This window comes from Spea bombifrons, chromosome 6 (assembly GCF_027358695.1).
Source record: "Spea bombifrons isolate aSpeBom1 chromosome 6, aSpeBom1.2.pri, whole genome shotgun sequence".
Classification (NCBI taxonomy): domain Eukaryota; kingdom Metazoa; phylum Chordata; class Amphibia; order Anura; family Pelobatidae; genus Spea; species Spea bombifrons.
In genome coordinates, this window is record NC_071092.1 from 27,768,918 (window position 1) to 27,793,867 (window position 24,950).

Consider the following 24,950-nt stretch of genomic DNA (forward strand, 5'->3'; position numbering starts at 1 on the left):
TGGGTGTGGCCTTCGGGATAGAACCAGAGCGGAGTACAGTACGGTGCTTGCCGAGGGTACCGGGGCCACCGGACAGAAGAGGCGGCGGGCCGGCGTGACGTTAGGGAGTGAGTATTTGTTTACTTGTACTTTCTTACGTCTTCGGCTTCGCCTCTCAAAGGTTGCTGCGCTCCTGGCTGGGCAGGGGTTAACTCTCTGGACTCTTACCCTACTTTGTCACTTGGAGTGGGTGGGCTCGGGAGGCCGTGTAACCCCCTCAGTGCCGGTGCCTTTCGTGATGCGCAAAACAATGACACACGAGTAATGAGAACTTCCTACACGATCAGCGTTATACCGACACCGAAACTCTGCAGGTGAAACAGAAATCACGGGCTGACACGGGTTAATAATTCCGCCAGTGCTGAAGGGGTGCGCAAAGGTAGTTAATGGTGTCACGGGGGATTAACTCTTTAAGGCCCGGTGGGCATACCAGCATTCGGTCCTGTGTATTGATCTGCAGGCAGGCAGTGTTGGATTTCTGAACACTGCATGGAAACTTCTTAACCAAACCCGTCCTGAGATGTAATGCTCTTATTTATTTTGAAGCACTTTGATCTTAGATGTAAAGGGCTGGTTTGAAATACTTTTGTGGCGGAATGTAACCGTTACACATAATATTATGTGTAAATAAAAACAAAGACTAACTAGATCTCCGCGGTTCCCGACTTCTTAGACATTGCTGCTTTAGCACCCTTTCCCCCGCTCTATTGTATACATTTTAAAACAGGTGTCTGTACAGAGGTGATCATCTTCGTCATACTACCTGTATGTGAACAGATAATGTAATGTCAGTCTGTCTGTGCATTCCATCTGAAAAAGAGACCTCTGAGGTTCCAAAAGCTCATGTAACGTTATGTCATTTTCTATGATGGCCCAATACAAGTTATTCATTTGGACTAAATACTCTTTTCTGAGCATGGGAGACATCCCTTGAGGCCGTGCGACTTAAATGGTGCTCTGGAAGCCTGTAGATCTGCATGATGGAAGAGATCTGCTTGGGTATTGAAAAGGTTTAATGAACAATTCTTACCGGCGCAGTCAAAGTGTAAAAAGCTGGCCTGCAGCATGAAGAGTTTGTGTGTCTGCATTTAAATGGCCCTTGTGGACAACCCCTATTATGCGAGATTCAGAGAGGAGCTGTCCAGCTAGAGGGTAGATTTTTACTCTCTCTGATCCCCCATTCGTATTCTTATTACATTTAATTCAGAGATCCCGCATAAATACCAAAGTGCCGCTATGCTGAGGGACAATACAGAGTTAACAATATGAAATTTTGCGTGTCTGTGACACATATAACACGCCTGCGCAGGACACGGCACTGTTCTCGGGAGCTTACATAGAATATACAGCGCTGCTCTATAAAATAATAAATAATAATAATATAACAACGGATAAGGACCATTCAGCTCAACTAGTCTGCCCATTATCCCTGTTCTAAAATCCTCAAATTTAAGTCCTTGGTCGTATGCCCATCATTGTGTCAGCCTCTACCACTTCTGCTGGGAGGCTGCTCCGCTTCCCTTTGCCATCTATTAGGAAGTTAAAGGGAAATGAGACAGCATGTTATGGATTATATATAGAGCTAGTTGGAGGGTGCACATTTTTAATACGCATCTCCTAACCGGTGTAACTATTTTTTGGGAGCTCCTAAAATGCGTTATAATGTGTGTTTGTTTAACCCCTTTAACACCAGGGGTTTCTGAAACAAAAGATCATTTTTGTTAAATTTTTCTGACAATAAACCCTCTCTTTAATATTTAATGCACACACGCACATTATATACTGACTTTCAGGACGGAAAATTACATTTCTTTACATTTACACTAAATATAGTAATATATCTAATATTTTTTTCTCTATTAAGTTAAATTGTTGATTAGTCAGCTTTCATAATCTTCTGTATATCGTTACATGTTGTGCTTGAAGATGACATTACCTCTATCACAGAGAATGCCAGATGCCCGGAAACAAAATGATTAAAAAGTTCAAAAGCTGCCGGTAAATATGTTGACATCAGTAGATGACTTCATCAAGTTGATGCTATGAATACACACTTTTTTAACTAAAAACTAGCCAATTTTTTTTTTTTAAAGTTAGCTGTAATTTGATTATTAACAGAATACAGAAAAACTGTGGATTCTGATAATTCTGGTCCAAAGTGTCAAAAGTAGGGCAGTCACCATAGCAACCTATGGAATGTCCATAAGTTTACATCACTTTTCACCACCGGGCTTCATGTTTAACCCAGTAGTTCATACAGTTGTAATTGAATGTTCTCTGTGTTCTAGATGCCGATGGTAATATCAGGCTCATTATTGTTTGATCTGTCATCACAATTGACCATAGTTATGTCAACATAACGTCTAGACCATTGTGTTCAATGACTTCCTTTATCCATAAATACTAACGCCAATCTCCAGTTGTCATGGGACAATAGAGCCAATCCCTGTATATATTGGAGAAGACATGCAGGACTCAACATGCCGGCTGGTGGCATCTTTTTCGGGGTTCCTCAGACCTCGTTTTTTATTGGCTGACCTGTAGGCTTCATATACAGTAGCGTAAAAGTGAAAGGACATTTGTGTTCCTTCCGCTGGATTGAATCTTTTATTAGTGAAATCAGCCCTCTTAGACCAAACACCAATTGTGTTCTCCAAACCTCGGCAGATCCAGCATCCTCCCTCCGACTGATAACTACAGAAACTTTTACAAAAACTCTTTACGTTTCTGCCGCATCAGCCCCTCTCTTTGAGCCAGATGACAAAAACTAGCAATGATGTAACATTTTTCATGATAAAAAAAAAAAACCTTCAAATATATTTTGGCTACAATCCGACAACTAGCATTTTTCAGATACGCTTTTTTTATATGTGTAACCCAAGTTAGAAGGACATGCTGGAGTATTGCAAAATATTAATGCTATGTTTTTTTTCCCCTGAAATGTATCCGTTTTAGATTTAGAGAAGAGGAAAAATCATACTTCGGAAACAAGGACCTCGACGCGTCTCAAAAGGTCCTTCCTTGCAGTGTTTTGATGTGATGTGGATGTGTGCTGCTTAGAAGTAAGTAGCTATTATAATTTTTTTCCCCCATGAATGCGTATATAGCGCAAAGCCTGGGAAATGTCAATAAAAGTCTAGCTTTCCATAAAACTTCTTTCAAATTTTCATCACCATCTGCCATGCTTCCAGCATTCCTGCCATCCCTAAAATGCGTTATAATGTAAATATTAAGTACGCAGATCCATCCTTTCTTTTCATGTACCTACCCTTCTGATTTTGACACTTTGAAATCGAAGCTTTAGAAACCACCCCCTTCCCAGAGATAGGGGTTTTATCTGCTAACGAAAAAAGGAAGTCCACGCAAAATAGCACGAAATGTACGTAATTGCTATTCTGATTTGATTGTGGACAGATATCACAATAATTGCGACCCGGGATTTTGCAACTATAATCAATCACATCTAGTTGCTTTGGCTTTGCACGGCTTTTGTACATGGTCGGTGTTGGCGCTTCTTAATTCTACCCTGTTGATTTTGCTTGTTTGCTATTTTGGGGGGGGGATAATAACAATATTCAACAAAAAATGGAGAGAGAGAAATGTATAAAATTCTATTTGCTATTTTGTGATGCTTGTTGCAATCTATTTTGCTCCATGGGCTTCTATGCGGAATGCCTTTTAAGTTTAAGTGCAGAGGAGGCAGCTAGATCGGGCCTAAGGCATCCCAGAAGGTACATGCATTGCTAGCTAGCAAAGCATCGGCGTTCAGACAGCCCGCATGTAATTGGCTGATGCTACAGTAATCCATTTCAATAGAAGCTCAGCCCCAATTTGCTAGAATGGGAGTTCTTCCGAGCATGCGCGTGTATACCAATGAATGGTCCCGGCTTTCGGTAGCATTTTGCCTGCTGCCAAATCTCAAGCCCCTTAATGTTGTGTTATATTCAGTACTATCCTATGTATATCCCATTTAAAGTCAGTTACCCTTTCTGTATTGATATAGGGTGATCATATAGCTATGTATCATATAGCCAGTATTTAGTGTTCAGCAAAGAAAAAAAGAGACGCCGCAACCAAAGAGATGTTCTAGGCTTGAGGTTTTCTGTTGTTCTCTGAGCTACATTTCCTCATACTTTTATGTTTTAAACTATTTATAAATCTCGCAAAGAAAAGGCTTGGGTGTTTAAGACATAACTTGAAGAAAGCGACTTATTACACAATCACAATTGATTCAGAAACAGGTTTTTCTGCTTCTGTTGGCAGCGGGACACACACACTAATTCCATCGTCTGGTTTTACAAAGGACCGGACTAAAATAGATTAGATGCAAAAATTGAACTCCTTTTGTGTTAAAATCCCCCAAAACCAATAAAAAAAAATGCAGCATCATTGGAAACATGGGAAAAGTGCAAGGCGGCTATCGCTGCTCCTCCTCTGCGCTTATTAATACATGAGCTACAATGTAAGCTTAAAGTATAGCAATAGATTAATATTGTATGGGCAATTGATTTGATTGATAAGTTTGAGTTAAAGTAAAGGAAGGGATGAAAGCTGCTCCATAAAAAATAAAAATCATGTTGAGCATCTTGAACTATTTTACTACTTATGTGTCACTTTTGCTTGATCACACTACAGGCTGTAGTGTGAGCACGAGAGTGATCGAATTGGCATGGGCATTCTGTTGGTTGCTGTAGGTTTTGAGATCACACAGCTTTGCACCAGAATTTCTTTTTATACATTATGCCATTATTCCAATGAGCCCACCGTTTATTTATATGTGCCCCTTTAATCAGAGGCACATATAAAAAATATGTGCCTCTGATTAAAGGAACACCCCAATCATATGAAACAGAGTGTTGCCTTTCAAGTGCGTAGATGGACTCATCAGAATCCTCTCTATACGTTTGCCGCCTTTTCTTTTGGTATTTGCATTACAGGAGGTACATTCCGCGGAGTATACCTCCTGAGCAGTAGTGCGTATGTGCGCTTACTCAGTCAATGGGAACGCTTGTTTTGCAAGCGATTGGCTGCTTCAAGCAGCCAAGACTAGCAGGAAATGTGGACGGTGGAGGGGGTGCTGCGGTGCGGTGTTTTCACCAGTTAAGTGTATTTAGTAGACTAGTTACATAGGTTAGTTTGATCAGTTGGTTACCTGATCAGTCCAAACATATTATAGTAACCTGAGTAAGGGATACATAAGATGATCTACACTGTGTATCTGAGGATATATTATCAAATTACAGTCTTGGTGACTTACACATTGTGGATGCTTTGGAGGAAGTTAGTTCTGGATGATTATAAAAGGGAAGGAGAAAGGCCAACTAAAGAAAAGGAAGTATTTTAGAGATAAATTCTATGTAAACACTGTTGGAATGATAGCACGGACATGGTGTGTTTAAAGTGACAATAAAACCTCTTGGCAAAGAAATACTCTATTGCAGGATCTAGGCTTTTTCATTGTTTGGAGCAGAAGATAGTAAACAGAGCTACCTTATCAGGATATGGTGACGCCAAGAAAGAGTTGAAATCGTAGTGCATTGTTAGCCCAGGTCATCTGTACAGAAGAAAGTGGGCAAATTCAAAGAAAAAACCACAGGATCATATGCATCATATTTTATTGGCCATTTTAAGAACCTAGTACTGTAATACTCATTCCATTTAAAAAAAACTTAAATCATTCATATATTTTAATTTTTAAGGCTGGTTGGGCAGCACTCTGTCCCGTTGGTTGGTCTGGTGATTAAAATCCCCACCACAATTTCTCTTTTCAAATAGCCCACAATAAGTTTTAGACTTTGCAGTGCATATGAAATAAAGATTTGGTACCAGGCTAAATCTCTACTTAGCATTTCTTTGACGAGATCTCCTCACATTCTATTATAGTCACTTGCTTCATTCTTGACGGACACCATGGACAATAGTATTAGTAGTCATAATCACCTATCCATAGAGGCTTACTTAAGTGATCAGTTCATGGATGTCAGCTTACCAAGCTTTGAAATCCTTGGCTGTCAGGAATATTAGAAGCTGAAGTGTTGACGTAGGAAGGTTTGAAGCAAAGGCATATATGGCATTGAGTTTTGGACATGGTCGCGTGCTTGGCCTAGATCAGCAGTGGCCTGGATCATTGGTCTGCTATGGTATTGAAGCCAGGTCTGGCCTTACCATGTAGTTTATGTGGTCCCGTGCCCAGGGCACGCTACTGGTGGAATGTGCCATCCCGTGTTACCAACCAAATACCTTCAGAGGGAAATCACCAAAACATGGTTTGCCTAAGAAGTTGGGAACTCTAGCGCTTTCTTCTAGGTAATGATTTAACTTGTTTTCAGAATTTCCACTTTTGACTTTTTGTCAAATGACTTTAAAATGCATTTTAGCAGTAAGCTCCCTGGAGAATCAGTGAGTCGATGCGACAGATGGTAGTAGGTGACTAATAATAAATGTACGACTGTGAAATAGCTTTTAATTAGTCAAACCATTTATATATAAGTAGCAGTCTGTGGTGATATCAAACTGCTTGTAAATCTAATGTCCGGGAGACCAAAGTGCCTTCAGTTTAGTATGTTAGCCCTCCGTACCATCATCTTGCACGCGGTCCCTAATAAATCCAGTAGAGTGTAGAAAGTGGGTTCAATAGCCTAGTCACTGAAACACATTTCTATTGCAATCTATTCTGATGGTAGCTGTCTCTTGGCAAAAAGCAGCATTAAAGACAATTCTGCTCACTGTAAGCCAACAAGCAAACATAGAGAAAGCGAGTTTTAATAAATAACACCCCACTTTTTCCAAAGTCGGAAATGTAATGGTCATACAAAATATTTTATGTATTTTCTAAATCTGTTGCTTAATTGCAATGAAATCTGCTTGCTTTGGAATGCTTGCATGATGCGGATCTTTTGCTTTTGCACAGAATGACATCATTATTGATTGCGAAATTCAAAGGCTAAAGTGATTCTTTAGAGCTTCCGTGCAACGGCCCGCTTGTTGCCTTCACGGCCCGCTTGTTGCCTTCACAGCAGACGAATCCCTCTTTTCGTTTCCCAGAATCCTGCTTCCCGTAGTCACCATAGCTACAATACAACGCGTGTCTCCGTAAGTCATAGACTGCTCTGTCAGCATGGATCACTTTGCTTTTTCCACACCGAGGGCTGCTTTGGGCTGCTGACGGAAGAACAAAAGTGATACTTCATGCAAAGCCTCTTGTGTTCCCTCTGCAGAACGGCAACCGAATGGAGCCAGCATGCTTTCAAGAGCCAGGAGCCTGTATGCGTGGCATCTCACGTCTAGATAAATGAAGATTTAAATGAAGGAATAATAATAATACCAGCTCTAGAAAGCAGTGACTCGTTTTTGTCTTCTTTCTCTTGGAATCCCTCCATCCCGGAGGACACCTGTGGTCCTTTATAGAGTTTGTAAGAATTTTTCACCTACCTTTTAATGGTTCTGAGAATGCATCCCGATGGAGGGGACTGAAATTTTATTAAGCATGCGTGAGGACCCTAGTCTTCATGTGCGTTACAGGTAAGAATATTGTTGTGTTCTTTTTCAATGTTTTCTCCCACCAGCTCCTCTAGGTTGTTAGAACATTTATTAGATGCGGGTCCTTGAGTACCTTAAGTGGGACGGATTTAATGATGCTTGTTTTTTTTTCTTAGTTTTGTATAAAACTGTTGATTTTTGCTGAAAATATCTGGAAAGTGAACATTGTAAAATAGGTCTAATTAAATGTTGATTGCGTTTGTTAACCGCTTTCCCAAATCCTACACATTCAGTTCTGTTGGGTAACTAACCCAATACATTAGTGCTTTTAGATTAAAATAATGTGTAAGTATTAAATCCTGAGAATAGGAAATTCAGATACCTTTCCCGTGGTATATCGGTCTCAATTCCTTTTCTCGGGATCAGTTGATTATTCCACCCCTCTGTTGCTAATTTGCTAATTGATGCTGATTGGCTCTGACAGCCTTTAAAAACGTAGTTACTAAAAGTCCACAATGCATCACATACATCATTCATCACATAATGTTTCGGTATATATTTTTTATCACCATTGTAATGATTTATAATTTAAAAAGAACCCGCTACTTGGTATTTTGATCGGAAAACATATGGCCGGCTACTACATTATTTATCCCACTTTCCTTTGGTTCCTCTTCCTGGATTTGCATTGTGTGTCTTCATTAATGTATGAGCTTTTATACACCCGTTTTTACCGAAATATCCAGTCAGTGGAAAAAACTGTAGCAGCGGAGGATTGTTGTCGATGGGAGAACATCCCCCTCAATGTAGTAATTGTGATGGGAAATTTGAGTACATTTGAACCCTTGTCGAAATCACATTTGCTTTGGAGTTTCCAGAGAACCATAATTCTCTCTGTATGCTTCAGTAGCAAATGGTGCCACCATAAGGTGGGTGACACGTTGCACCCGTGCTAAAATACACGGACCCCCGCTCATCACAATCATTGGCTCATTTTTGATGTCTACTTTTTGTGACGCTTCATCTTATGAATGACATGATCATTTTTGTTTTATAAATAGTAAAGATAGTAAAGTTACCTTAGTTGGTTATCTAAAGCAAAAGCCCTACCTTTTTTTTTTATTACTGGGATCAGATTAAAGTATAATTATCGACAATATTAGGGGCTGCATAGTAGCCTTTAGTACGTGTTCTATCTCTATTTTCTTAACCCAAAAACTCTTATTCTACTGCCTGTGGTGAACAAATGACGCGTCGATAACCCATTGGACACTTTGACCAATAAAAGTCTATGGAGGTTCGGACTTCATTAGCATTGCTTTAAAGAATCAGCTCAGCGTGGTGTCTGATGAGGAAAGACACCCAAGATATCCCATGACTGACAAGAATGGCAGCCGGGTCTGCAGTTAAAGGAAGTCATAGTTTTATGATTACTATTGTTTTATATAGCGCCATCATATTCTGTAGCGCTCCACAATGGGTATTTGTTAAAGGTAGCCTACATTACTGCATACAGCACTATATTTAATGCTCGAGGATAGTTTTTCCATAGGAGTTCCACATTAAAGTATAAAAACAACTATTTTCCCCCACACTCATACAGAGGAATGCATTGAAGCACTCCCAGTGTATTCTCCCAGGGTTCAGGACTGAACTCTGCCAGGACTGTTCTGTGCCAAAGGCGTGCAAGTTAGTTATGCCCTCTAATGTGACATCAAGCAGAAAGGGTTTTAATATGAAAGAACATAAATGGCAATTCAATCACAAGAACATTCCTATACAACTAACCTATTCTACTGCATTGGGGTTAACCTGACTTCAGGTCCATTTGAGCACGGAAGATATATGGGGCAAGAACTTCTTCTGTTCTCAGGATTCCATGTTTATTCTTCCTCATTGGCTTTTCTCCATCTTTTTGTACCGAGGAACCCTAGGTCGGCTAGTGAAGTAAATTAAAAACAGATTTAAAAGATGCAGAATACTACGATGTTTCCCCCTTTAACTTTTTTCCCCCCTCAAACTTTTTATAGATATTCCAGAATACTATGACTCATGTTTGAATACATTTGTCGGATCCTTAAACGCCTTAAAATATTGTTCCAAGTTTAAAAAAAAAATTCTGGTCGCAAATTAGTGGAAATTTCCACCCCTATCTGTGATGTTGGAACGATTGGAAAGTTTTGTACGTGTGAATGACACTTCTTCTCCACTGGCTGGGCCAGAGTGTATTTAAGTAAAGGCGCATGAATTAGAACCCATAAAACTGTTTTATGCAGCTCAGCAAGTTGCTCTTCAAGCATGAGAACAAATCTAGGAGATGGCAGGGTGCGTTGGTAGCAGGCGTTCGAGGCTCGGTAGCTTTATAGTGGGATCGATGAGATTTGTGCAGCAGATGAAACATATCCTCTTTCACCCTGAGGAAGATAGATCCGTTTTGTTAGGAGCAGGGATCATCACCTTCACTCCCATACTAGACACCAGAAATGAGACATTTGACCCCAAAAATGAAGGATGGATATGTTTTGCATTCTAGGTACTCTAGGTGGATGGAATTAGATTTATAGATGTAAACCATGACTGTACTTGCTTGTTTTTTAATGACCGTTCTGACATTTATTCTCACGTTGTATTATAAGATGTTGTTGGGTGTGTCCACAATGTCTATATAGGTTACTTGTCCTGAATTGTCTACTCTGTACTTCATACTTAGTGTGCACCAGGTAGCATTGTGGTAACATGGAACCTTTGTGATAGCCATGTACACCATACTGTGCTAGAAACCAATGAACACGCTTCTGGTAGTGTATAGTTAGTATGTTATTACAGTCATGTAAGCCTGTAACGAAACACGACCCAGAGACAAAGCCACCTGCATACCAGCTGGATTGTAAACATGACCCGGCAAACGGTTCCTTATAAACACATTGCCGGCAGAGTCTTAAACCCATACACAGATCATGCTACAGAATTGTGAATTAAAACAAGCCATCGTATGCAACACCCACGAACAACTAGTATAAGTGTGTTCTCATTTATACATCACATCGAAGATGAACAAAAATCCTGTCCATTCATTGTAAGTAAATGAAGCAGTATCTGCCGAGGAGAGTCATCTTTTCATTACGAATCTGTTGTGGGTGCCTAGAAACGTTTTTGGTGTATCATGGGGTATGTTCTCAAACACATTACAGGGATATCGAAATATGTGTTAACAAGACGGCACTGCGAGTAGGTGTCTCACAGGTTAAGAAGACAAACCACTGAAATGGTGACACTAATTGGCTGTGTCAGTTAACATGCGGTGGCCAGGGCGGACAGCCTGGCAGGAGATTAGCCGAGATTACCCATGTTGTGTTTTTAATCTTAACCTAGTTCCCGACGGCAAAGCATATTTCCTAATGCAGTCCCTTTTCCATCTACATTACCTCCAAAACACAATGGAAGGTGTGATTGTCGTTTGATTGCATCCAGGATCCTTCGCTAAGATCACGGTTAGAATTGGAATGGATCATTCACTGGGGATCTTCTGTTATAGTGTTATTTATCCCTCTAAAGTGCATGCTGGGTTCCCGCGCTGAGAATGTCCATCATGACTTTCTGCTTGGGTTGTGGAAAATCTCCAAGGTAGTTAACATGGTCTGTTTCTTTCTTCTGTGTTGGACAACTTATTGTATTTTAGTGTATGGGGTATTGGAGGGAGTATCTTCATGTTTCCGGTCTCTTTAATACTAGTAATGGATGCTTTCTTTGTTTTAATACAATGAAAATGATACGACAAAACATCTATAGGTCACCCATACATTTTATGTAGACTAACAGGTGAAACCCTCACACAGGCAAGCATAACAGTAAAGCCGTATTATTTAATGAGTTTCGTAAAGCTATCTTAATTGCATAGTCTTATTCATTCATTGCTGGACTATAATTTCAATGGTCATGGAACTCAAATCAAATGGCTCATTATGGATGATAAATGTTGTGGGTTATGGCTTTGCTCATACATTAAGTAGCATTGGGCCTATAATTATAATGAAGGTGACATTCATGTCATAGATCTGCTGACGGGTTTGTATTTATCACACCTCTTGCCATCATCGGCAAGGTAGGTGAACATCAGGTTAATAACTATAGCGATATATTAAATGTCACCTAAAATAAGTGTGACAAGCACATGACCATATAGTGACTGGGTAATTTACAGACTGACATCATATTCTAATAAATGGACTGAACACATTGTATGGTGCAGATGTTAAAGTTTGGTACTAGAGATTATTCTTTAAGTCAATCTAATATACCTTCTCTGCATATTAATGTTGTTTTGTGCCGTTTCTGATGCTCTGTTCCACTTTCCACATTCTTGGTTGGTTGCTCTTCTCTCTGTTTATTAATTCATGAATTGAGACCTTCCCTGCGGTTTCGGAATTCAGACTTCGTGAATCATTCATGTTGCCAGAGAATTGCTGAATTACAGCGTCTCTAACAACGGCAGCGATATTTTCATGCAATCCAACCTATTTTATTGTGGAAATACAGATGCATCCGATTCCATTGTCGTCATAAAACATGTGTTTCCGATTTCAAACAATCTAATTAAAAACAATTCTGTATTTTAAGAATGGAGGCATCATGTCTAGAGCTGGCTCTGGAAGGTGAGCGTCTATGCAAGGCTGGAGATTGCCGCGCAGGAGTGTCCTTCTTCGAGGCCGCTGTGCAGGTGGGAACAGAAGATCTGAAAACCCTGAGCGCCATTTACAGCCAGCTGGGCAATGCCTACTTCTACCTTCACGAGTACAATAAAGCTCTGGAATACCACCACCATGACCTGACACTAGCAAGGTAACCTCGGGCCAAAGACCAATCATTGGCTCCTGCTACACAGACACGGGGTACATTCTCGGCCGTAAAAGCAATGTTTTTTTTTTGTTTTTTAAAAACCAAATAAATCTTAGAAAAAAAGATGGCCGCCTAATTCTGATTTCCTTCACTATCATTGGGTATGGAGTTTCTGTAATTCATCCTAAAGGCAAAAACCACCCACGATTATTCTGGCTTCTGCATATCACGCTGGCTGATACAGTTAAGCAGATTTATTTTAAAGAATTATTTTAGAAACAAAAGTAACCAGAAATAAATAATACTTAATCATTGTCTACTAAAGTTTTACAGTATCTGTAGAGTTTTTTTAAAATCCAAAAAGTCAATGCCTGACTTTCAAGCGACCGTAACAAATGTTTTTTTTTTTTTACTACGGTAGTCAATATACACACAAAGCTTCAGTGCATGCTCGGTTGTGTCACTACAGCTACCAATAAAGTCATTGTTAGATTATTCTTTGTCTTGAATATCTAAACTTTTCCAGTGATCAAACAGCAATCAAGACCACAGCTTCAAAGTCTTCTTAAGCAGGTTTATTTAGTAACAAAGTAATATACATACTGTGCTGGTTGATGAAACAGATGGTGGTTGTAGGTACTGTAGGCTCAGTATTCCTTCTAACCATGCATATTTATACCCCTTTACCCTCCGTTATAGTAACAATGTGTACCCTATATATGGGCAGTATATGAATTTAACAAATCCTATGGGAGCAGTCATATGATACACTGGCATTCTGCAGAAGACCCTCTAAGCTACGTCACGTAATTGATAACATATGTTCCTAACACTCAAATTGCATTCAGGCCTAAAATGTGTAGAACAGAATAAAAGTATAAAATAATTTCTTACACTCTTCTTTAGCCCTTTTTGGGGATCCACACACCCAAATCATAATAGTCATTGTTAAAGGGATACTTAACTGTCCCGGACTAAAGACGAATGCATTCTTTAAAAACCAAAAAGGAAAAACGAAGCACTTAGCGAGAAGCTGTAGCCCCCCATCTCCTCTGTTTTCCGACATTCTCACCCTGGCTGTTTGAAACAGGAAAGCATTCCTATTGAAAACAATTTTGAAATCTCCGCTATAATATTAATGTGCACATGATGGCTGGACTGTGTCTTTTTAAGGTAGGGTTGCAAAATACCAGCATTCGCTGATGGCCGATCTTCCAAGTATCAGTACTTTAGACATGGTATCTGTGGAAACTACCGAGTCAGCTGTGTTTGCATGTAAAGATGGCGGACAACAGTCAATGAATGATGTTTAAAAACCTTGGTGGTGTTGCATGTTTGATGTTCCTGTCATACTGATAGATATTTCTCGCACAGGACTATTGGAGACAGACTAGGGGAAGCCAAAGCCAGCGGTAACCTTGGAAATACGCTGAAGGTCTTGGGTAATTTTGACGAAGCAGTTCTTTGTTGCGAGCGGCACTTAGAAATTTCCCGGGAGCTGTATGATAAGGTATGTGCTGTGCATTTAGTTTTATTCACCATCGTGCCAGTAAAAGAAATGTCTTCCCTTGGTAGGGATAACTATTGTGAAGAGGAACATTAATTGATGTGAGCATATAATGTGACTTAGCTTTTTTATTTTCATTTTAGTTTATAGCACGAGACAAAGACAATCAGTGGTTTTATCTCCTAAGAGGCTTGTTTCCTCCATCAATTTGGAAAGCATATTCCTGATTACAAATATTTTAATCATTTATTCTCACATCTGTCTAGGTTGGGGAGGCAAGAGCACTGTACAATCTGGGAAATGTCTACCATTCAAAGGGCAAGAGCCTGGCCTGCACAGGGACACGAGACCCCGGCGAGTTCCCGGAGGAGGTCAAAGCATCTCTACAACGAGCTGTGGATTACTATGAGTACGTTGAACTAAACTGATCGGAGTCTTGCGAATGACAGCACACCAGCTAGAATGTTATGTCGGGGGGGGGGGAGCAGTTTCCTTACTTAAACACCCAAGGTTACATTTCCTTTCTCTCCATGAGGAAGGACTTTGACAAAGTTTCTAAAAACTAACTTTGTGGCAATTTATGCTATTTGAACACATTTTACACATCTGTGTTATGCTGTGTACTGTGTGTATGTATGTATGTATGTATGTATATATATATATATATATATATATATATATATATATATATATATATATATAATCTCTTATTTATTTAATGGTTTTGATGGAGGGGTATAGGCATGACATGAGCTATAGGCAAGAGGGTAACTGGGCAGAATTGGGATGGAGACTGGTTGAAATGCGCAGGGCATTGATGAGGAGCGTGTGTTACCATCTACCCATTCTCTTTGCCGCACATGGAAAACTAAAATGTGGCACATGGCTTGTCCATCTAATAGCAAATCTGGCTCTGCATTGATGATAACGCTCATTGCGTGTTTTGTTTGCAGAGCAAACCTATTAATCGTAACAGATTTGGGAGACCGAGCAGCCCAAGGACGTGCGTATGGAAACCTGGGAAATACACATTATTTACTTGGAAACTTCCGCAAGGCAGTCATGTCCCACGAGCAGGTACATCAACTTAATTTTACATTTTAGAAATGATTCAAACTCCATGTGGAGCAGCATTCTTAAGTTTTCAAGATCTGCATGATTATTCCTAAGCATGAAGTCATTGCTCCTCTGTTGTAAAGTTGCTGACTGTTGATGAGAAGGTGGAGTGAGAAGAGGGAATATAATTTCAGGATAGGGAATTTCCTTACCCGTTAGTTTAAAAATTAATATATATCCAAATATACACAATTACATGAATTATTGGCATGCAATCTCCTGATTTTTCAGTATGGACGGGGAACGATCTCATCTTTGGTGTTTCCTTCTCTTTGCTTAGATCCTAGCATTACTTGTCTCGGGTTCCTTGACTCCAACCCTGTTAATGTCATGTCCCAGAATGGTAGCACACATGCATGTGTATAAAATAAATCATTTTAGTAACAATATCAAATACATATACATATACATGATAAAACCATATTGAATAAACAAATAATAACAAAAAATAACATTTAGCACATGGATTCTAGTTATTAAGGGGATTTCCATATTTTAACACATGATTTAATCTTCACCATGGCATGCGTGTCTGTCCCTTCGCTGGACATTTAGGGTTAAGCTTCTACAATATCTTGCTTTTTCTGAAACTGTCCCTTTTCAGCCTGGTCTCTTTACTTTGTTTATAGCGTCTCTTAATTGCGCGAGAATTCGGTGACCGGTCGGCAGAAAGAAGAGCTTACAGTAACCTGGGAAATGCGTTTATCTTCCTCGGCGAATTTGAAATGGCAGCAGAATATTACAAGTAAGATGCTAACCTCTTCCAGCTACTTCCACCATGATTCATATGATGATGCATTTTATTGTATATATGATATTATGACGGAACTAGAATTGACAGATTAAGACAAACCTATACATTTAGTAATGCGGGCCCTGCCCTAGACTTTACCAAGCAGCTGCCCGTCGGTATCTGTGCAGGGATAACTCTGCTATATACACAAAATCTACCCCTGTAATAGCATTATTGGGCATTATTGAAACTTTCTAACTATAAATAGGGAAACGTTAATCCAGGATAATTCTAAATTTCACAAGATACCAAATCATACTGCTTTATACTACGAACATGTTGTACCTAATAATACTGTCTTGGCATGAACTCTTTGCTGGTCGCTAAGAGATGCCAAGATCTGTAATCAATGACGCTACAAGCTTGAATGCTTGATGCTCCAGTTATGTAATAGTTGTTGTGCTTGTTGCCTTCTTCTCAGATGTAACGTTGTCTCTGAAATAAACAAAAAATGCTAAATCATACCTGCTTCTTCCTTGCCTCAAGATATGCAAGGAGGTATTGCAATGTTTTGCATGCCTGTTCAGCTAAAGGGCTTTAATCGGCGTAAATGATGACGTTTAGGTTAATAGCAGTTTTGAGCAGTATATGCATTGTTTTATAACTATATAATTTGGTAAGTGCTGCCCTTTTGAACCAAGATGATCTAATGGATCTGCATTGCGTTCCTGTAGGAGGACACTGCAGCTGGCACGGCAGCTGAAGGATAGGGCTGTAGAGGCACAGAGCTGCTACAGCTTAGGAAATACGTACACTCTTCTTCAGGACTATGAAAAGGCGATTGATTATCATCTGAAGCATCTTGTCATTGCTCAGGAACTCAATGACCGGTGAGTGCTCAAATCGAGTTCTTTCATACTTTTGTTTTTAAAGTCTTCTAGCCCGATTCTTTGCCAAGAATTTCAGAATAGCGTGTATATGGTGTTCTTGCACCTGTTACCTAGAGGTGGCATTGGCACAGGTCCTTGGGTGCCTCTGTTGCCCAGATATAGACCATCAGATTTGTCTGCAGGAGGTCCTCCCTTCGTTATATCTGTGGACTTTAGGTTGATTTACTTGTAGCTCCAAGTTCTAGCAACCTTGTAAGGAATTTCACACAGACCCCCTATTAACATAAACAGCCAATCCCCACGACTGGTATACCCATATGAAATGTACTAGAGATGGCTATGCATACCGTATTATTCAGGACTTGTAATTAAAAAAAAAAAAAAGTCATATTAATGTCTCCCTCGTCTATTTAAATGCATAACTTTGCGTATTCTCAGTCATCTTAATGCATTAGTTATAGAGGAGAATCTGGCACTTCCAGCTGGTGATTCTTACTGGAACATCACAAGAATTTCACGAAATGCTGAATAAAAAAAAGTCTGTACCTTTTAGGTTTAAAGGGTTCAGGGATTCACTTGATGTTTGCAGAGAAGATGATGGATGGCTAAGTTCAGCTGAAAAACCCAACACTGTCTCTGTAGGCTCTGAGACTAAAAACAGGGACATATTGTGTGGTTAATCCCACCTTACTGGGCTGCAGCCATGATATTTGACAAAGGAGAATGATTTACCAGTGCCCGAATCAACCCTGCAAAGTTATAGATTTCAGAAACACGAGGCCGTGGAACTGTATTTTGTCCGGTCCTGTCGTTTTTTGATGAGTTATACTCTGCCACAGCAGCGACGAGGTTGCTGCGCCGTTATGTTGACCTTGCAAGATTAGTGTACTGGATTAATTACATAGATGCCATAGTTAAATCTGTAGAAGTTCTTGTACTGCTATGAATTACAGCAAATTTGGTAATTAGACATGCTTTTATTACAGAGTTGGAGAAGGCCGGGCCTGCTGGAGTTTGGGAAATGCATACACTGCCCTAGGAAACCACGACCAAGCTGTCCACTTTGCGGAGAAACACCTAGACATTTCAAGAGAGGTAATGTGTGTGTTTGTATTTGTAAACATGACAAGGTGGCACTCTGCCGATGGTGTTATTTTATAAACTGAGAGTAGTTCTTTCTGAAGTAACCAATAATGCAATGCATCCAGTCCGTCGTGATGGGTCAGAGAGCCTGGTTTGTCTGACAAACTTACTTGGCAAGGTTCATGTGCTTTGTAACTTGCTGTTACTGCATGGCATACAATATGTTTTCTATATCTGAGGACAGAGCTGGTTGAGGAGCGAAGGAGCCAAGCCATCTTAACAAGAGCCCAACCCAGATGCCTAGGCCTAGAGCCTAACTCAACTTGTGCCAAGCCACAGCCCGCTAACCCATTTTATGGCATTATCAGTGCGGTGTTATTTTTAAGCGATATATTGTAACGTGTTTCAGATAGATCCAAAGTAATATGTACTGTGCCTAACTTGTATTCTCCATATGAGCTTTTGGTAATTGGGAAGAAAGCTTAGCTGGCTGCAAACCAACGAGTTGGGGCTGTATACTTCTATGTGTATGTGGGAAAATAGCCGTTATATGGGATGATACTGAGCTTTTCTGGGCACTTTTTCATTTTCCAGTTGGGAGATCGTAACGGTGAACTTACAGCGCAATTGAACCTCTCAGACCTGCAGATGGTACTGGGACTCAGCTACAGCACCAATACATCCGTGCTCTCAGAAATCCAGGACACGGACGCCAGTGTGCATGGTAAGCGGCATATCCATTACCCCATCTTTATTTACTCCTTAAGCGCTAAGCCCTTCTGTTTTACATTTGTAGTTTGGTACTGCTTTGGCATACAGGGATTATATTTAACGATGCTATTTCTTGTACGTCCCGCTGTTTGCCCCTAGCTTACTCTATTTATACCTCTTTGGGTTACATGCCTGGCCTTCTTAAGAGTACATGCATTATTTTAATGGAACATCAACACAATATGTGCAATATCTATGTCTGAAAACTTCTGTACTTGCATTTATTTTTGTTTGTATTTATTTAAAAGGAGCCCGGCCCAGAATAAGCAGGCGTCACAGCATGGAGAACCTGGAACTTGTAAAGTTAACTCCAGAGAAGGTGATTGGACCTGTCTAAATAAATCTTCCATTATGTTAAGCATCCAAGACAATTTTTGTGTAATTGTAGACATGCCGTTTTATAGCTTTTTCTGAGATTTTTTAAATAATCTGTTAAACTCTAAGAGGAGCAGGCGGTGCTGGACTGCTTTTCATCTGTTAGTATTGGCTTGAATCTATTACATGTCTGGGATATAAATATCTCATTGTGTTACAGACGTTACAGCTATTCTTGCTATTTTGTAGGATAGGGAGTAGACACCGGGGCAATATATGCAAAATAGATTTTCATGCAAAGTTACAAAAGTATGGGGTCAGCAGGGACACTGTATAGGTTTCTAAGATGATGAAGCAACTTTGTAGATACGTAAGCCCCATTGTCCTTATACCGCTTCTCCGGTAGATAGTCCTTCTACCACCGAAGATCGATTCAATAAGATCCATTCTGAACATCAAGCCACTTCATATTACAGCGTTCAAAGTACATGGGCATTATATGGTGTGTTCATAAGAACGCTATAGTATAGGCAAAGGGTCGCAGAAACAGTATAGGGATATGCACTCTGCTTTGTATTTTTACATTTGGTCATATTCCCTTATTTATATACATATTTATTTCTTTTTTTAGGTACAGAACTGGAACAGCGAGATTCTCACAAAACAGAAAGCACTTCTCTCAAAGCCATCTGCTAAGCTTATGTTCGTGAATAGACTGAAGGGCAAGAAGCTGAAGAATAGCACATCCAGTAAAGTGTTACAGGACGCGAGTAATTCTTCGGATGCTGGCAGAAAGATGACAAACTCCCAGCGTGTAAGTTTTACTGATGCTTTATTGCCATTGAACAGAGCAGCACGTACTCGCGCATGGAAGGCTGCGTACATTTTTATATGACAGATCATTTAAACCAGAGGCGTGACTTGATGAAACAAAATGCAGCAGAGGACACAAGAGCACAAGGCAACAATTTTATAATTTTTATTTCCACCAGGACTAATATATATTAAACGTATCATATTTCTTATGATCATAGCACCTGACCCAATCACTGTTAAATACTCTAGGCGATATACATTTAACCCGGTACCATAATGACTCCAGTAGTAAATTAGTAGTACATGCAGGAAATATTTCTGATTCATGTGGCCAGTAGTCAAACACATGACAGAGGCTTTAAGTTTAGTTAAAGTTAATATTTTTTTTTATATATGTGGCTTTCATGACTTACCGTATTTCCCCATGTATAAGACACACCTTTTTTTAGAAAAAATTGGGGTCTAAAAATTGGGTGCGTCTTATACAGTGGTGGTAGATTTTTTCTATTATTATTATAAAAAGGGGACCTGCTTACCTTGATCCGCCGCGGCTGCACAGGAACCCAGTGGAGTCACGTGAATGCACATCGCATCCACATGACTCCGCTCAGTTCCTGCTCAAGCAAGGCAGAGGGGAAATAGCGGCCCCCACGGAAGTTGGTGAGCGGCAGCAGATCTGCAGTTCAGGTAAGGTGTGTGTGTGTGTGTGTTAGCATGGATCAGTGTGTAGAGGGAACAGGGAGGCTGAAAGTGATGTGCATGTACTGGCTGCCTGAGCATGATAGAACTGCAATTGCTAGCAGCCAACATCAATCGCACTCATATCATGCCCAGGCAGCCAGTACAATAACTTTATGTAATATATTTTTTTTTATTTCGGCCCCCAAAAATAAGGGAGCGTCGTATACTTGGTTTTAACTACAAGCCCTTCTCAAAATACAGCGCTTTACAGAAATGTGGTTGTTCTGATCTCTGTGGATTCATAATAATGTGACCAGGCAGACAATTTTAGATGTAGATACACCATTGCAAAAAATGTAGCTGCCAGACACTCGCTACTTTAACACTGTCCCCATCATCCTTATATTTAAGGAAAATGCAGAATAACACTGAAAAAGTTATTAGTAATAGAGCATCTGGTATGGTTTTTCTTCTTGTCCTATTAATTGTTACATTAGAGACTGTGATTAATCTTTAGTAAAGGCATAATTGGCACAAAAAACTACATTTAAAATAATTGTCATCTTCCCTTTCAAAATAATCATTGTTATAATTTTTTGACAAATGGATCTTAGCTTTATGTACAGATTTTAAGTCCCCTTTTCCTAAATTGCTTCCATATGTGCAAAAATACAAAGTTTATGATAACAATATGAAACAACACATTTTTCTTCAATGCTACATAACTTTATACAACACTGTATTTACACCTGAATGGAAACTTCCCTATAGGAAATAACATTGTGGTTTGCCATGTAGTCTACCAAAGCCAGTACGATATGTACATATTTCCATTTATTATATCTCCTATGTCTGTTTATTTCTAAATATAAAGCAAGTATATAATTGCCCAAAGTAGTTTCATTGAAACATTTCTTTTTTTTTAAATAAACAAAAGTTGAACAGTACGTTTAAAGTCTTCTCAAGTAAGCGCATTTGCTAATAAAAATAAAATTAGAATAAAAAATGTAAGGGTAGCTGATTAATGCTTTAACAATGTACTGGGGGGAAAAAAAGTCAACAATAGGAATCTCATTGTAGGGCAAGAACCAAGACTGATTATGCAATCCTAATACGGGATACCTTTTCAAAGTGTCTGTAACCGTTCTGTACACGGCCGTACGGAACCCACCTCGTGTATAGCGAGTGGCTGCAAATTTGTTTGATCAGCACTTGTTGATGAGACTCAGAAGAGCAAGAGCGTTAGCACTGATTGACACTAAGGATTGACACTGTAGTTTTGCCACCTTTTGCCACAGATATTGGCTTCCTTTGTTAAACTTTAAAAAAAAACAAAACCCAATTAATTATTACCAAGACAAACGGAAAGCACACGCTACGGATTTTAACCCCTTAAGGACAATGCGTTGTCCTTAAACCCATTAGAAACAATGCATTGTGAGCCCATACATGTACAGGCCTTGTCAGGAAGGGGTTAATAAATGAATTAGGTGATGCTAAAAGCCGTGGATTGCATTTAAGGTGCCAAACGGCTTCCCCGGCAATCTTTTTTCTAATACTGATGAAATGTTACCTAAAATTAGCTGTAACTGTTTAGAAAGCATCTGAATTATGTTAACAGGGTCTCAGAATTCGTTAGAAATCCAATAAATGAGGTTAATAGGGCTAGGCAAGAATATCCGTCTCATTGACCGGTGCTTTAATGCCTGTAACGGTTCTTACAAATCATTTAATGAAACATCCTTCAAGATGTTGTTGTAAGGTTCTCTGTTTTAGTAAATATTAAATATATTGCAGCTACGTACACCTTATACAAAAGCTACCTAACGCTTTACATTTCAAAAAAAAAAAAATTGTACTGTTTGGCATAGGCTTGTCCTTTTTTCAGTAAATTAAGAAAAAAAAAGTTCATCTGAAGTGGTTCCTACATACAAGTAGTATATCATTTTTTAAGTTGATTTCATTGCAATTTCATATTGTTTTCTTTCAGAAAACTGCAGTCCAGGACAGTATTGGTGACGAAGGCTTCTTTGATCTCCTGAGCCGCTTTCAGAGCAACCGGATGGACGATCAGAGGTGCAGCTTACAGGAGAAGAACCACCTGAACATTCCCACGGCCTCGCCTTCAACCCCTCCTAAAACCATGAGAAAATGTAGGTTGACACAAAGGATGAACACCCAAAGTCTGCAGCGCTCGTTAATACTATTTCAATCAGTTCAGCCATTGTGCAAGACCGGAAAGCATGTTTATAGCTCAAGAGTAAACGGCCTTGAATTCATTCACATCATTTCTCATTCATAACCAATTGCCTATTTCTGATTGACACAAAGGAACATCTCACATAAGACAAGTACTACTGAAGGGTTAACTTTAAATGAGCACAGAGTGATAACTATTTAAAGTTCAGAAATCACAAGAAATCCACATCATAGTTCTGTGGCTTCCTTAAGCAACAGGATATATTTCATAAAAGTAGAGTTTTTTTAAAATAAGAATCCTCAAAAATCACATCCTCCATACATTGTTTTGAATCTTCAGGTCCAAGTTTCCAAACCATCACATATATCATGGAAGTAACTTATGTCGATGATACATTAACAAGAGTTTTAGGGCAAGCTACTTGGTTTGGTAAAAAACCCAAAACAAATGATATATATCACCACTTTATATCGTCCCTCTTCAGCATTGTCAACATCTGCGGTCTCCCCTCGCACCGACGAGTTCCTTGATCTTCTTGCAAGTTCCCAAAGTCGCAGACTCGATGATCAGAGGGCAAGCTTCAGTAACCTGCCTGGACTGCGAATTGACCAGCAGAACAACCACTCTGTACTGGGGCACTTAATGGCCAGTGAAAACAGGGAGCCAGATGAAGACTTCTTCGACATGCTGGTAAAATGCCAGGTAGGAACCGTCCTGTCTTCTGTTGGAAAAGGCTTGTAGGGTGAGGAAAGCCTCGCATTGGAATATATTTAACACTGGCCGTTGGTTTAGGCGATCAGGCCACTGACAGACCCACAGCATGCCCTCAAGTTGCCATCTTGGTAGTCCCAACCTTTAAACAATATTTGGTAGGAACAAGAACATTTTAAGGAACTGTACCTCAATGCTGCTAGTAGGTTCCAGAGTAAATGCGATGTACATCACTGTGACATCCCATTCACTCCCAAACAAGTGCACCAATACTAAATGTTGTGTTGCAAGAGCTGGGGGGGTGCAAATAGCTACACACAGTGTTCTAAGCATGATGCACATAGAGCTCTTTGTGATAGCACACATTTATTTTGCTTCACTTTCAAGGCATTTAAAGTAGGTCTGTCAGTTTTACTGTTAATGGCGCTTACACATTTAAATGTTAAATATACCCATTAGAAATCGGCGTCATTTCTATACCATGGCAGCAGTCACCCCGACTCCCTGTACACAGGGTCTGAACAGATCAGGACTGCATAGTCCATCCTACGCTTTTTGCAGTGACAGGTAGATTCTTTATACTGCTGCATGGTAGATCAGGCTCTCCTTACCTCGTTTCTGTAAGCCACATTGTACAGCTCTGCGGAGTATGACGGCTCTATGTAAAAATAATCATCCATCCCTCCCAGTATCCCTGGCTGCATACTTTTTGGAGGTGTGTAACATTCTCATCAAATGCAGACAACCAATTTAATCAAAGAATGGGTTCTCGTTACAAATAATGGGGTTGGCTTTTGTATGTCTGTTGTTGTTCTTTTTAACTTTGATCTTCCTCTATTTAGGGTTCCCGCTTGGATGACCAGCGCTGTGCCCCTCCTCCTCCCCCCCAGAAAGGTCCCACTGTTCCAGACGAGGACTTCTTCAGCCTTATACTGCGGTCGCAAGCTAAACGCATGGACGAACAGAGGGTCGCCCTCTCTGCACACTTAAAGAGACCAAACTCGAGCTAAAGCACAGCTGCTATGCTATAACCCTTCCTCCAAACAAAAACCCGGGATACCCCAACGTGCAAATAGCACTTGGGTATAGGGGACCCTCGCACAGCCATTCCTCATTTTACCAGGCAGTGCTCCAGGCGGAGTGCTGTTCATGTCAAACCATAAACTCAACAATGCAGCTGGGCTGTAAAGATTGACAAAGACATCCACCATGGAACATCTGCAATGATATTTGGTGGCGTAATAATATTACAGGGTAAGGGATCTAATGGCTGATAAGGTCCCTTTCTATAGATAGTATATTCAGGAATCATCCACAGTACTGTAACTTGACTCTTCCATTCTAAAAACTACTACTTGGGCATCTGCACCCAATTCTCAATGCTTTATAAACTGTATGTAAGCCATATCCTCAGCAAATTGTTTAACCACAAGTTGTGGATCTCCAGCCCTCAGGCTTCAGTCCATCATAAGGCGTAAATAATTCGGCAACTGCTAGTGAGCTATAGATCGAACCACTAATATTTCCGGACTAACAGCTTCCTTAACACCCTGGATCTGAAACTGCATATTATAATATGGCAAACGACCTACAAAGTTGCTGTTTTTAAGTAAAAGTTGTCCAGTAAGTAGAACTTTTGATGTACTTGTATGTATGTTTGTACATATGGCTTAGATTTATTGACATATCCCAAGCATGGATATAATTTTATTCAACCCAATGACTAAGTCTTCATAGTATTACAGATTATCTTCTCTAAGGTTTACAGATATT

General features: G+C 39.8%; 1 protein-coding gene across 6 annotated transcripts; it reads left to right on the forward strand.

The window, feature by feature from the left end:
- On the forward strand, positions 1–24,645 carry GPSM2 (G protein signaling modulator 2). Of its 6 annotated transcripts, XM_053469778.1 has the most exons (16): positions 1–107; positions 2,995–3,101; positions 7,257–7,560; positions 12,136–12,357; positions 13,729–13,864; positions 14,128–14,270; positions 14,815–14,938; positions 15,607–15,722; positions 16,445–16,600; positions 17,587–17,695; positions 18,278–18,407; positions 18,703–18,773; positions 19,401–19,583; positions 22,257–22,419; positions 22,951–23,168; positions 24,020–24,645. In XM_053469778.1, exons 3-16 carry the CDS (start codon positions 7,499–7,501, stop codon positions 24,185–24,187), a joined length of 2,001 nt encoding a protein of 666 aa, XP_053325753.1. In that variant the 5' UTR covers positions 1–107; positions 2,995–3,101; positions 7,257–7,498; the 3' UTR covers positions 24,188–24,645. The 6 variants fall into 6 exon arrangements, with proteins under 6 accessions (XP_053325753.1, XP_053325758.1, XP_053325757.1 ...); XM_053469783.1 differs by lacking the exon at positions 7,257–7,560; XM_053469782.1 differs by lacking the exon at positions 2,995–3,101.
- Positions 24,646–24,950: the final 305 nt, after the last annotated feature.

Bases quoted from the DNA above. Each gene is read 5' to 3' on its own strand.
- GPSM2 (XM_053469778.1), top strand. From the start codon at position 7,499: ATGGAGGGGACTGAAATTTTATTAAGCATGCGTGAGGACCCTAGTCTT. The intron at 13,865-14,127 runs GTATGTGCTGTG...ACATCTGTCTAG, and splicing joins CCCGGGAGCTGTATGATAAG to GTTGGGGAGGCAAGAGCACT. The intron at 19,584-22,256 runs GTAAGTTTTACT...GTTTTCTTTCAG, and splicing joins AGATGACAAACTCCCAGCGT to AAAACTGCAGTCCAGGACAG.